Here is a 14,551-nt window from a genome sequence, read left to right as displayed (position 1 = left end):
TTCCGAGGTATCTTCAATGCTTGCTGGAGAGGGAGAACCCCTGGGTTCTGGAACGGTCGGCAAGTCTATCGAGAGTCTGGGCATGTTTGCGAGTTTGCAGCTTTCATATGGTCCACGTGCTTGTTCAGGGTCATCACACCAACCTGAACATTATTAGATTACTTAGTGTGGAAACAGGCCCTTCGGCCCAACAACTCCACACCGCCCCGCCGAAGCGCAACCCACCCATATATCTACCCCTTACCTAACACTACGGGCAATTTAGCATGGCCAATTCACCTGACCTGCACATCTTTGGACTGTGGGAGGAAACTGGAGAACCCGGAGGAAACCCACGCAGACACGGGGAGAATGTGCAAACTCCACACAGTCAGTCGCCTGAGGTAGGAATTGAATCCGGGTCTCTGGCACTGTGAGGCAGCAGTGCTAACCACTGTGCCACCGTGCCGCCCTTATATGTCACTGGACCTGTCCTCGCATCGACCATGCCCCTTACCCATGTAGGGGCATTCCTGTAGTTCTGATACCAAATTTTGTCCCACGAAGTAAACTGTCTCTATGACTTAGAGTTTTGTGTTCAGCACTGGCATTCCTGATACCATTTCTTCCTTCTTTATCTGGGTGTATGTACACTCTGCATTCGCCAAAATCCTGGATGCTTATGCTATTAGGTTTTCCTCTTCATTGGGCCAGCTGAGAGTTAATACTAACTCAATGCTGTACGGGAAGGCATCACATGTCAATTCCAGATCTCGTTTGGAATCATAGTGTACCAACACCGGAGAGGCTGATAGCTGTTTCTTCATTTCCCTGAAAGCTATGCCTTGGTTACGCAACCATTTCCAAGGCTTACCTGCCCTTTTCCTTTAAGATTTCATTCAAAGCTGCCAGAATGGAGGCCAGGTTATATATGAACGTTCCATAGTAATTCACCAGCCCAAGGAAAGACCTAAGCTCCCTTACAGATGTAGGAGCCAGGGCACCTTTGATCGCCCTCCCTTTACCTTCCAACAGGTGTAACCTGGTCTTGTTAACTCTGTAGCCTAAGGTCACTTGGGGTGCCTGGACCACACATTTTTCCCTCCTAAAACATATTCCCACCTGGGAGAATCATCTAAGGACTATGTCCAAGTTCTTGAAGTGCTCCTTTTTGATCTTCTGTTATTAGCACACCATCTAGATAAATGGCGACCTTGTAAAATGTTCTCCATTGTCCGGCTCAAATATTGCACAGGCTGACAATATGCCAAATAGCAGTCTTGTATATTGATACAAACCCTAATTTAGCATATGTCTGAGAATTCTCATCCAGTTGTAATTGCAAGTACACGCAGCTTCATGAAGGATAATCACCTCCCCCCCCCCCCCCCCCCCCCCCCCCCCCCCCCACCCATCCCACCCCCAACCACCACCACCAGCTTTACAGATAAATCCTCAATACAAAGGATTGGGTATTTATCCAGCTGAGAAAAGCAGTTTACCATTTGCTTAAAATGCCCACGAAGCTCTGTTGGGGCTTCACAATTGTAATGACCAGTGCTGCCTGTTCCACAGACTGGACTGACTTGATTCCTTCATTTTCCAGCCTTCTGATTTCAGCCTCTGCTTTTGTCCATAAGGCAAATGGCACAAGACAGGCCTTGCAGAATCATTGAATTGCTTCCTGGTCATTATGCATGGTGGCCTTGGCTCCTTTGATAATCTCCAGACCTTCCTGAAAAGCATCTGAGTATTTAATTCCGATTTCACTCAGGCAGCCATTTTATAATTGATCAAGCTTGGCCTGAACCTTTAACTACAATCAGTGGTAACTGAACTAGTTGCTTTTCATAATCAAAGTTGTACCCTTCATAGAATCATAGAATCCCTACAATGTGGAAACAGGCCCTTTAGCCCAACAAGTCCACACCGACCCTCCAAAGAGTATCCCACTCAGACGATTTCCCTTACCCTACATTTACCCCTAACTAATGCACCTAACCTACACATTCCTGAACATTATGGGCAATTTAGCATGGCCAATCCACCTGACCTGCACATCTTTGGATTGTGGGAGGAAACTGGAGTACCCGGAGGAAACCCACGCAGACATGGGGAGAATGTGCAAACTCCACACAGACAGTTGCCTGAGGCGGGAATCGAACCCGGATCCCTGCCACTGAGGCAGCAGTGCTAGCCACCCTGAACTTGTAAATGTTCTCAGTCTAGCCAAGGTCTTACACAAACTTACGGGTTAGAGTCCAGAGTGAATTTCATTAAAGACTAGTTCTGTGATCAATGAAATGGTCGCGCCAGTATGGACCTACATTATAACCTCATGACCATTTAAACAGACATGTACTTAGATTCTGATTTTGATGTTGTTAATCAATTTAACTGTTCCAAACCAGATGAAGGTGGACTCTCTCCAGGCTGTGCACTTTCTTGGATACTGGACTATGGGTTCTCTTACTCAATTTAGGCCCAGTGGAACTCTTTGCCTCAAGTCCGCATACAAGCAGCAACTACAATGGCTTGCCGGCCTGGATACTGAAGAAAATGTTACGTGTTTGGCCGAGGCTTGGCTTAGTTTGGTTTTGGGGTTTTGCTGTGGGCTGACCTAGAGTCCCTCAGTTCAGAGTATGCCCTGAGTGAGGCTATACAATTGCCTTCACTCAAGCGGTGTTTCCCAAGCTCAGTCAGAATGATAAGGGTGTCCACTTCCATCAGAATACCCTGCAACTCTTATGTTCCAGTTGCCTCATTTTCCAATGATAAAGCCAATAGTGGTGCCTGATTGAGGTCTAGTTGGGTTTCAGCTAGTAGATGCTTTTGCATGGTTACAACATTTATCCCACTCCTATTACCACTGAAGTAACTCCACAGAGGCTGATAGCCCATCACCAAGTCATCCTTTATTTACATTGACACTGATCCAGCTCCCTCAGAGTGAATGATGTCAGACACTCCTGTTCTTATCAGTCACTGTAACTACATGTGCAGCAGGAAGTGCACCCTCTATAGTTACAGAACCATCAAGCATAGCATTTTAAAAATACATCAAATGTTGCAGGCAACTGCAAAAGTAAAACTTGGTTAAATGCTTTATCAGATTGTGAATTTATTCCTGCATTATGTAACGTTCTGCACTGATAACTGAATTTCACTGCATTTTTATAAAAGGTAGAGAAAGAAGTGTGTATCTTGTACACAGATAATCATTGGCTGATTTTGAATCAACATTGGATTGGATTGAAACATTTACCTCGTCCTTATCTCCACAGGGCGAGAGAAGTTATCCAGGTAAAAAAGGAAGCAAGGGGCAAAAGGGAGAACAAGGACCCCCTGGGTTAGATCAGCCGTGTCCAGTGGTATGTGATTTCTGTTTAATTATCTTAGAAATATGTCCAGTAATTTTGCTGTTCGGGGAAAGAGCACATTTTGTTTTTTAAAGTTTTGTAAAATTTCTACTTATACGGAACATCCATGACACTTAAATTAGAGAATGAAATAAAGGAAACAATTTGACAGAAGACACTTGTATTTGCAAATAATATACAGTACAGAAGTGAGACATTCAGCACAATTAGTCTATGCTGGCATTTATACTCTACTTGCATGTTCCCTGATTTTATATTTCCACTCAGTAGAACTCCTAGGTATGTGTTTACGAGCAGCTTCTGGAAGTGGAAGTCAATGGGTTGGCGAAATAATGTTAAAATCATTAGAGAATAAAAACCAGAAATGCAGTAAGTAACTGATACAGCCTGACTCAGGCCATTTATAAGTTTAGCATAACTTCATGTTGTACGTATAGTTGCACCAGGTCTGCACCTCACCATCTGCCATCGTCCTCTTTAATAATCCGGACCTATAGGATCCGCTTGGTCCAATGTGGTAGAGAAAAAACATTTATTGATTTAACTAGAAGAAGCACATGTATTGAACAAGGATTAGTTTATTGTATATTAGCCACTAGTTGCATTGATATGATCAACATTGTTGTGGTTCTGTTCGCCGAGCTGGAAATTTTTTGTTGCAAACGTTTCGTCCCCTGTCTAGGTGACATCCTCAGTGCTTGGGAGCCTCCTGTGAAGCGCTTCTGTGGTGTTTCCTCCGGCATTTATAGTGGTCTGTCCCTGCCGCTTCCGGTTGTCAGTTTCAGCTGTCCGCTGTAGTGGCCGGTATATTGGGTCCAGGTCGATGTGTTTGTTGACCGACTGGACTGACTTGCTGACTTCACAGGAGGCTCCCAAGCACTGAGGATGTCACCTAGACAGGGGACAAAACGTTTGCAACAAAAATTTCCAGCTCGGCGAACAGAACCACAACAACGAGCACCCGAGCTACAAATCTTCACCCAAACTTTGAAAATGATCAACATTATTACAGAGTGTTTGAGGCAGACCTGGATATTAGGTCTAATTCCTTCAAGGTCCCAAGCTAAAAGTCCCACAGTTCCATATGATATTATCATAAATGAATGGTCTTTAAAGGACTCATAAGTCTTTACCCTTTCAGACTCTCAAACCTGACACAATGCCCCTTTCAAATTCCATGCCTCTAGAAAGTAATCCAAGTTTTTTGTTAACATTTTAAATTTTCATAAGGAAAAATAGATTTGGACTTTTAATACGTTCCAGTTGCTTTTGAAATATAACATTTTCTGCATAACACTCTTATTTCAGTTTAGCAAAATATAAGGCCCTACTCAGTTTCATACAATAATAATTACTATCTGAGCATACCAAAAGGTACAGTTTGTAGAAATTATAGATAATAACCTTACTTTGACTGAACTATTTGATTCCTCTAAAGAGAGTGCATTTTTTAATGTGTATAGCTATAAGAAGATTAGATCAGTACTGGGTCCCAAGGGTATTGTTTGTTATGTATATAAATGATTTAGATGAGAATTTAGGAGGCATGATTAGTAAGTTTGCAGATGACCCTAATATTAGTGGTGTAGTTGAATGTGAAGAGGTCTACCTAAGCTTACAAAGGGACCTTGATCAATTGGGCCATTGGACTGCGGAGTGTTAGATTTGGATAAATGAGAGGTATTGCATTTTAGTAAAACAAACAAGGGAAGGACTTGTACAGTTCATAGTAAGGCCTTGGGTAGTGTTATCGAACGGAGAGAGCCAGGAGTTCAGGTACACAGTTCTTTGAAAATTGCATTGCAGGTAGACAGGGTGGTTAAGAAGGCATTTGGCACGTTTGCCTTTGTTGTTCAGATCTTTGAGAATAGGAATTGAGATGTCATCATATTGGGGTTGTCCAGGATGTTGATGAGGCCACTTTAGGAATATTATGTACAGTTCTAGGTGCCCTGCTACTGAAGGATATTATCAAATTGGAGAGGATGCAGAAATGATTTACAAGATGTTGCCAGGACTGGAAGATTTGCATTTTTAGGATAGGCTGACACATTTTTCACTGGAGTATAGGAGGTTGAGAGGTAACCTTATGGAGGTTTATAAACTCATGAAGGGCATGGACAAGGTGAATAGCAAAAGTCTTTTCCCTAGGGTGGGGCAGATCAAAACTAGAGGGCATTGATTTAAGATACGAGGATAAAGATTTAAAAGGGGCAACATTTTCACACAGCGGATGGTTCAAATGTGGAATGAACTACCAGAGAAGTAGTGGATGCAGGTACAGTTAAAACATTTAAAATATATTTGGACAGGTGCTTGAATAGGAAAAGTTTAGAAGGATATGGGCCAAACAGAGGCAAGTGGGACTTGTTTAGTTTGGAAGACTGGTCAGCATGGATGAGTTGGACTGAATGATCTATTTCCATGCTGCATGACTCAAACTTGATTTGCATGGTACCTTTAACATATTGAAACATACTAGGTATTGATAATACATATAAAACATACTAAGTATGTTATCAAAGGAGTATTATCAAAGAAAATTAGATAAATAATTAGATATTAGATCATGGGCTTGATCATAGATTTTAGGAGCATCTAGATGGACGGAGCTGAAAATTTTCCTTCCCTAAAGTCTTAAGATGACATCTACAAGGGTATGGTCAACCACATTTGAGACTGCAGACACAGAAAAGAATAGGTAGTTTTTCACAATTACAGCCAAGTCGGATATCATTTGTCACTTTTTTTGAGGCTTTGGTAGAAGCAGAAATGTGTTTGGATAGATTTAAGCTTGGAATTGTGAGACTGATGGACACAGATTTAGTTGCTGTTGAAAGTTTAAAAGTTTTACAGAGGAAAAGTAGACTATTTGTAATGACAGAAGGTCAAAGTTCAATTTTTTGATGACTGATTTGAAGCAGAAAAGCCCATTAAATAATATGCTATCATTTGGTGGAAAAATAGGTTAGTTTTCCATTAAATGGCATTTACCATATTTAAACATCCAGTAAATGATTCTGATGGCACCCAGTAAATATATAAAATACACTTTATTTGGTATTGAGTTAGAAAAGACTGAAAATCTTTCTGCATCTTGAAATTAAATAATCCGGTAAAAAATAACCAAAGCTACCTGTAATTGGACAAAGGGGCAAGAGTAGGCCATTTTACCCTTTGAGCTTGCTGCCCATTCAGTAAGATCCTGTCTGATCGGTTATGGTCTTAACTCCACTATCTGCATGCTATAATCCTTGACTCTGTTATGAATAAACCTATTTAACTGCACATTTAAAGACCCAGCTTTCACCACCGTCTGGGGAAGAGAATTCCACACTTTTACGAACTCGCTGAAAAATAAGATTCTTCTCCTTTTCAGTCCTAAAAGAAATATATCATTTTTTAAACTGTCATTTAGTTTTTATCTGTCCTAAACAGGTACACTCAATGCATTGTGTAAAAGTGATTAGTCCTAGAAGGCCATGGGTTGTTTTCTCATTGTAGGGAAATTGGTGGTAAATTCAACCTGAGGGGCACCATACCTCAGGTGAGGGGGCAAGTTAACCTCAACCAGCACAGGAATGAACCCACATTCTTGGCATTACTGCACTCTACCCAGCCAACTGTGATAACTGACCCCCATGCATCATAGAATGTGTAATTTATGACATACAAGAAGAATGTTGTTGTTTTCTGCTAAACATAATTGTTTGATATCAATTTTGTGAAACTTAACAACGTAATGACATTTAAATCAATGTTTTGTATTCTAAATAACTAATCAATTAACCTTCAAGATTACATGACATTAAGCTATGCTGTTACAACAGGCATAAACATTTTAAAATAACGGAAATTCTACATTGTTGAAGGTGTTCTGCTTCTGTTGAGTTATTGATAAAGTTAAATGCAGTTAGATCTTCATTTAGGTTCATGCTATTAATCTCTGATAATATCATGGGAATGATATTGGATTGCTGTGTTTTCAAAGATGAACTTCAAAGTCAAATTAAATGAGATGCCCCTGCTCCGTGTGTGATTTAGTGATTTCTCAATTATTTGTTTAAGCTGCAAATGGAAAGTATTGATTTTATAACTCCTGCATAAGCAACATATATTCTGTTAAGCCCTTTATATCATAATAGTTGCACAACCTATTTTAATATTGAGAGTAAGAAATGGTTTAGTCACTTTTACTCATAATAGGTCTTCTATTAGTGTTCCCACAAAACAAAATCAAAATCGCAAAAAGCAAAATGGAGCAAATGCTGGAAATTTGAAATAAATACAAAAAAAATTCTAGAGAGTCAGCTGACCAGGCTGTACATGTGCAGAAAGCAGGCAAGCTAATGTTTTCAGGTGTGGACCTTCATTATTCTGATTTGAAACGACATTTACCGGTTCCTCCTCAGATTCTGGTGGTCCTGCTTAGTTTTTTCTAGGTTTTGTATATCCCGTCTGTGAGACAATCCTCACTGTATAGCATGACTCCAACACCCACCCTTCCCCCCCCCCACCCAAAAACAATCTGAATTGATCAAGGCGAAATAACGTCATTCATTTATTAAATTCTTGCATCTATGTCCATTACAGGGCCCAGATGGCCTTCCGATTCCAGGATGTTGGCATAAGGTAATTTACATATGCTTCCCTCATTCATCTGCGAACAGTCAATTTTAATGTTACATAATGTTAATTTGTTGAATGATTCCACTGGCTTAATAAACAAATGTTCAAGATTTGTTCAAACAATGCAATGGAGACTGAGCAAAAGCTAAATTAAGTAATTTCAACAAATAAATCATGATTGCAATGCTGAGAGTTTATCTGTAGATGCAAATAAGATACTATATTAAATAATGCCTATGTGAAAGTAGGTTTATAGAGTTATTATGGGAGTAACGAACAAGTGTTGTCTTATGAAGCTGGGTTAGAAGAATTAAATCACAGATTTAATATAGTTCCCAATTTAAGTACCCTCTATTCTGTAATCATTGTTACACTTCCACTATAATTTCCTCAACCAATACTTACCATGTAATCATGATACACATCAGCTATGATCTAATTCAATGGTTGAAAATACGCTTAATGGGCTTAATGATCCATTACTTTTAAATGTTACTACATAGAGATCACATTCTCCTGCCAGTGGTGAATATATTATCTTCACTGGAAAAACTGCAATAATTAGAGTCTGAACTTTTTATGTAGTCAGTTTCCAATGCAGCTGTGAACAGGAATGCATAGTAGAGAAAAATTTGGCTGGAAGCATATCAGACATAAGATGTTTAAAATAAGTTTTTTTTATAATATTAGCTGATGAGCAGAATTGCTGAGAGCACAGAGGTTACACTGCAGCATAAGCTGGGAGGTTGGGTAGATGCAAAACTGAGGCTTTACTGGTAGGATGTTGTAATTACAGCATGACTACTGTAAACAGCCATCAACGTAAATGTGAACAGAATTTATAATGGAAACGTTGACACAAAAGTGCAACAAAAATGTAACATTAGGAAATAAGCTTTCACAGACAAGAAATACAACGAATGATAGATTTTAGCGTTTAATGTGTATTTATGTATAACTTAATACACTTATGTGTATTAAGTTATACTTACCAGATTGATCAATGCTACACTTGCTTTCTCATTTGCTTTCCTACCCTTTTTTTGTCCAGAATGGAACTATTACTTCACTGGAAAGATCAGGATCAGTAGCAGTGTGTCTTCAACACAATAACTGTGAGATTAGTAAAGACAAATTAGATGTGGTTGGAAATCTGAAATAAAAAGTCCTTCAGACTCGAGTGTTAACTCTGTTCATCCCTCCATAGTTGCTGCCAGAACTGCTGAGTTTCTCCAACATTCTGTTTTGCTAATTGTTTTTGAAGTTGCCATAATTGGTGTGTTTTGGTGGATTTCATGGTGCATTGTAGAAATTCAACATTCTGCTGGAGCAGAAAATGTGTTGCTGGAGAAGCGCAGCAGGTCAGGCAGCATCCAGGGAACAGGAGAATCGACGTTTCGGGCATAAGCCCTTCTTCAGGAATGAGGAAAGTTTGTCCAGCAGGCTAAGATAAAAGGTAGGGAGGAGGGACTTGGGGGAGGGGCGTCGGAAATGTGATAGGTGGAAAGAGGTCAAGGTGAGGGTGATAGGTCAGACTGGGGTGGGGGCGGAGAGGTCAGGAAGAAGATTGCAGGTTTGGAAGGCGGTGCTGAATTCGATGGATTTGACTGAGACAAGGTGGGGGGAGGGGAAATGAGGAAACTGGTGAAATCCGAGTTCATCCCTCGTGGTTGGAGGGTTCCTAGGCGGAAGATGAGGCGCTCTTCCTCCAACCGTCGTGTTGTTGTGGTCTGGCGATGGAGGAGTCCAAAGACCTGCATATCCTTGGTGGAGTGGGAGGGGGAGTTGAAGTGTTGAGCCACAGGGTGGTTGGGTCGGTTGGTCCGAGTGTCCCAGAGGTGTTCTCTGAAAGGCTCCGCAAGTAGCCGGCCTGTCTCCCCAATATAGAGGCGGTCACATCGGGTGCAGAGGATGCAATAGATGATGTGTGTGGAGGTGCAGGTGAATCTGTGGCGGATATGGAAGTTTCCTTTGGGGCCTTGGAGGGAGGTGAGGGGGGAGGTGTGGGCGCAAGTCTTGCACGTTCTGCTGGAGCATACTAATGGAATATTCATGTATAGTCCTGTCTGAAGAAAACATGATTACCTATAACTTGGGAATGTCCACAAAGCTGGTTTTGTTGTATTATCATAAATGGGGCTTCCAATGCAAAACCCAGTTGTGCAGAAGAACCTGAACTGAGGCAATTTCTGCTTCTAGAATTCATTGGTAAAATGTCCCATCTATCAGAAATGCAAACATTCAAAAATCACATCTATATATGATTGTTGACAACTTTATCAATTTAAAAAATAGACGACAGGTAGTTCTACTATAACACGCATTTCGTCAATGTGAATTGGCTGCAACGCAATTGACAAATGTTTCTAGAGCGTGAACTTTCAAAACGTGTGTTGGCTATAATGTGATTGCATCGCTAACACTAAGTATTTAAGATTTTATTACGTGATTTTTATATAGTGTAGGGTTGCACAAGAACACCACTATTGGGTAATAGCAGAACTAACTGTACTTCCACTTTTATTGTGAAGAGTGTCTTTGTAAACAACTTATTCTTCAATTACACCTTCCTTTGGTTGATAGACACAAGCGTTTCCATTTAATCAGAGTGGTGAGCATTTAAAATATGTACCATATGGAATAGTTGATGCATTCAACTAGCAAGGTGAAAGTAGAGTATACAAGGTAGCATTGAATACAAGGATTATTTGATAGGGTGAAATGATGTAGCTGGGAAGAGGTTTGTGTGGACAATAAATGTTAGCTTTGTCCAAATTACAACCTCGTGAGTTGTAAATTCTCAGTAACCATAAAAAAAATTTAATGTAGAAATAAGAACATAAAGCAGAATGTTCTAGTGCATATTGAATTGCATATATGTTCTTGAGCCTAATTATTCCCCAGCTTTCAAGCCTCTTTCATCTGAAGTCTTCACCTAGTCTTGACTCCCTTTGCACAGGATCTCATTTAGTGTTAGGAAGCAACTTCAGTTATATTTTAATTATTTTTAAACATACCTGAGTGTATGATGAAGTCTATTAGTGAATGTATTGTCACCATTTATTGTTTAAAATCTTCCAAATGGTCCATGTCAGAAAAGTATAGAACTTAAGATCTTTAATAAACATATGCAATGAACAAAACATTTATTGTTTGAGCTGGCAACCATTCTACAGTAGACCTAAACACATTCCATTGTATCTTCTGGTGAACTAAACATGAGTTCTCACTGAAATTGAATTAATGTTTTAACCACTTATTTCTGCTTTTCTTCTAGTTGTCCCACAAATTCATGTAAGACAGTAAGACATAGGAGCAGAAATGGTCATTAAGCCCATCGAGTCTGCTCCGCTTAATCCTATCTGTCAAGTTTCTCAACCCCATTCTCCTGCTTTCTCCCTATAACCCTTCATCCTGTTAACAATTAAGAACCTATCTATCTCCATCTTAAATATACTCAACAACCTGGCCTCCACAGAATTCTGTGGCAATGAATTCCACAGATTCACCACGTTGGCCGAAGAAGTTTCTCCTTATCTCCATTCTAAAGCATCTTCCCTTTACTCTACTCTAAAGCTGTGTCTTCGGGTCTTAGTCTCTCCTACCAACGGAAACATCTTCCCAACATCTACTCTGTCCAGGCCACTCAGTATTCTGTAAGTTTCAATTAGATCCCCCTCATCCTTCTAAATTCCATCAAGTATAGTCCCAGGATCCTCAAACGTTCCTCACATGTTAAGCTTTTCATTCCTGGGACCATTCTCTTGAACCTCCTCTGAACCCGCTCCAGGGCCAGGACATCCTTCCTGAGATATGGGGCCCAAAACTGCACACAATACTTCGAATGAGGTCTGACCAGAGCCTAATGGACCCTCAGAAGTACATCCCTGCTTTTATATTCAAGTCCTCTCAAAATAAATGCCAATATTGCATTTGCCTTCCTAACTACTGACTCAACCTGCAAGTTTACCTTGAGAGAATCCTGGACTACAAATGCAAGTCACTTTGCACTTCACACTTCTGAATTTTATCCACATTTAGGAAATAGTCCATGTCTCTCCTCTTCTTACCAAAGTGCATGACTTCACACTTTCCCACATTGTACTCCATCAGCCATTTCTTTGCCCATTCTCCGAACCTGTCCAAATCTTTTTGCAGCCTCCCCACCTCCTCAATGCTACCTGTCCCTCTATCTATCTTTGTATCACCAGAATGCTCTCAGTTCCTTCACCTAGATCATGAGTGTATTAAGTGAAAATTTATGGTCCCAACAGTGAGCCTTATGGAACACCACTTGTCACTGACCATCATCCTGAGAAAGATCCTTTTATCCCCATTCTCTGCTTTCTGCTAGACAACCAGGCTTCTATCCATGCTATCACTTTGCCTCTAACACCTTGGCCCTTATTTTACTCAGCAGCCTTCTGTATTGCACCTTGTCAAAGGTCGTCTTGAAGTCCAGGTCAATAACATCCATTAGCTGTCCTTGCTTGTTATTTCCTTAAAGAATTCTAGCAGATTTGTCAGGCATGACCTCCCCTTGATGAAATCAGGCTGACTTTGCCCTATCTTACCATACACTTCCAAATATTCAGGAATCTCATCCGTCACAATGGACTCCAAATCTTAAACCGAAATTAGGCTAATCAGCCTGTAATTTTCTGTCTTTTGCTTTACTCCCTTCTTAAACAGGAATGTCATGTTAGTGATTTTTCCAGTCCTCTGGGACTCTCCCTGACTTTAGCAATTCCTGAAAGATCACCACTAATGCCTCCACTATCTCTTCAGCTATCTCCCTCAGAACTCTGCAGTGTAGTCCATCTGTCCAGGTGATTTATCCACCTTCAGGCCATTCAGCTTTTCTAGTACCTTCTCCTTGGTGATGGCCACCATACTTAGCTCTGCCCCCAACTATCTTGAATTTTTGGATGTTACTCATGTCTTCATGTTTGGATGTTACTCATGAAGACTAACACAAAGTAATTATTAAGTTCTTTAGTAATTTCCTTGTTCCCCATTACTGTTTTTCCAGCATCATTTTCCAGAGGTCTAATGTTTACTTTCACCATTTATATATCTAATGAAACTCTTAAAGTCTTTCTTTATATTACTGGTTAGCTTACTCTCCATTTTAATCTTCTCCCTCCTTATTTCTTCTTTTTGTTCCCCTCTGTTGGTCTTTGAAGCTTTCTAAACCTTTGGTTTCCCACTGCCCTTCACCACATTGTGTGCTTTCTCTTTTGCTTTTATGCTATTCCTTGTCTTATGTTATTAAATGATCTACAAGGGAATAATCATTGAATGTTTATTCTACCCTTTCCCAATTTATTAAATCAATGAGTTTAATTAAAATGGAAAGGGTATGTGAGCAGAGCCTACCTCATGAATATTGGGTAACTGCATTTGCCTCAACTCTGAACTATCTGAGATCCTTTCTGTCAGCACATCGAAGAATTACATGTGGTACCTCATTGTTCAGCTTCATAAAATAAGTATTTTTCTGGCTTTGTTAGTAATGTCACACAGAATCATTTTTTCATTTCAAATTCATAGTTTTAAAAATTTTGTGTGATTATCAATACAATTGAACGTGCCAGTTTGCTGAAATTTACATTTAAACTGTTGTGCTTTTTTTTTGCAGTGATTACTAATCAACAAGCAAGGAGAATGTAGATAATGATATATTTTGTGCTTCAACACATTGTAAAGAAACTCCACTGTTAATATATTAAGTCTTGCATATCTGACGAGAATGGAAGTGTGTGGAACAAAATATTATTCTTGAATTTAGACCAAAAATCTGGATTTAAAAATAGCTAAAGCATCAGCTATGGAACTGAATTATGCTGATAGCTACACTGCCATTGCATGTTACCTGAGATGTAACCTTGTCATTAACCTATAAATGATTTTATACATGGTCTGACTCATTTTCTTTTGAGTTGTATATTATTCCAATGAACCTCAAACATTTATCCATTTTAATCAAATGGGGAGGAAAGCAATGTAATTCACCTCCAAGCTGAGAAGAAAACTGCACAATCCCATTTGTGAAGCTGGCTGTTTTGTAGAAGAGCAAAGTAATAAACTGTTACTGGTCATTTCAAAAAGGATACGTGCGTTGGTTTTGTTGTGACCAAGCCTCAACATTAAACGTCATGATAACGTACAACAATGATACGAGTAATCATTAGAGGTTCCAGGATCTGCAGAGAAGCATTCCAAGACACACAAAATAACTGGGATGAATTCTAGCTTAAGGTAAAGAAAAGACAAGTGACGGGGTAGGGAGGATGCACATTGCAACTGTTCTTTATTGCATTCGGCCTGAGCATTTTGCATGTTATAATATGACATGAGCATATCACGTTAGTGTCCTGCTGCACATATCAGTCATCGAAGAATGAGTCACAGCTGACTCCCTTTGTCAGGCAGCTGCTAATTGGAGCCAGAATGGGAGAAAGCATGTTGTGAAAGGATAATTTTCTTGGGAGTATAAGAGGATCCACTTCACATGTCACTAATATATAAAAAAATACAAAAATACTGTGGTTGCTTAAAAT

At 39.9% G+C, this 14,551-nt stretch overlaps 1 protein-coding gene across 1 annotated transcript in view; it reads left to right on the top strand.

Moving 5' to 3' along the window:
* Positions 1–13,909, top strand: part of LOC122556638 (uncharacterized) — a 126,370-nt gene extending 112,461 nt beyond the window's left edge. Inside the window, exons 13-15 of the mRNA XM_087995047.1 lie at positions 3,264–3,350; positions 7,953–7,991; positions 13,630–13,909. Of these exons, the coding sequence (XP_087851173.1) occupies positions 3,264–3,350; positions 7,953–7,991; positions 13,630–13,632 (129 nt within the window). The 3' untranslated portion in view covers positions 13,633–13,909. The remainder of the gene's footprint in view (positions 1–3,263; positions 3,351–7,952; positions 7,992–13,629) is intronic.
* Positions 13,910–14,551: the final 642 nt, after the last annotated feature.

This window comes from Chiloscyllium plagiosum, unplaced genomic scaffold (genome assembly GCF_037043375.1).
Source record: "Chiloscyllium plagiosum isolate Xiang-an unplaced genomic scaffold, Cpla_swu_hap1 HiC_scaffold_16, whole genome shotgun sequence".
NCBI lineage: Eukaryota > Metazoa > Chordata > Chondrichthyes > Orectolobiformes > Hemiscylliidae > Chiloscyllium > Chiloscyllium plagiosum.
This window is presented reverse-complemented; position numbering and strand designations above follow the sequence as displayed.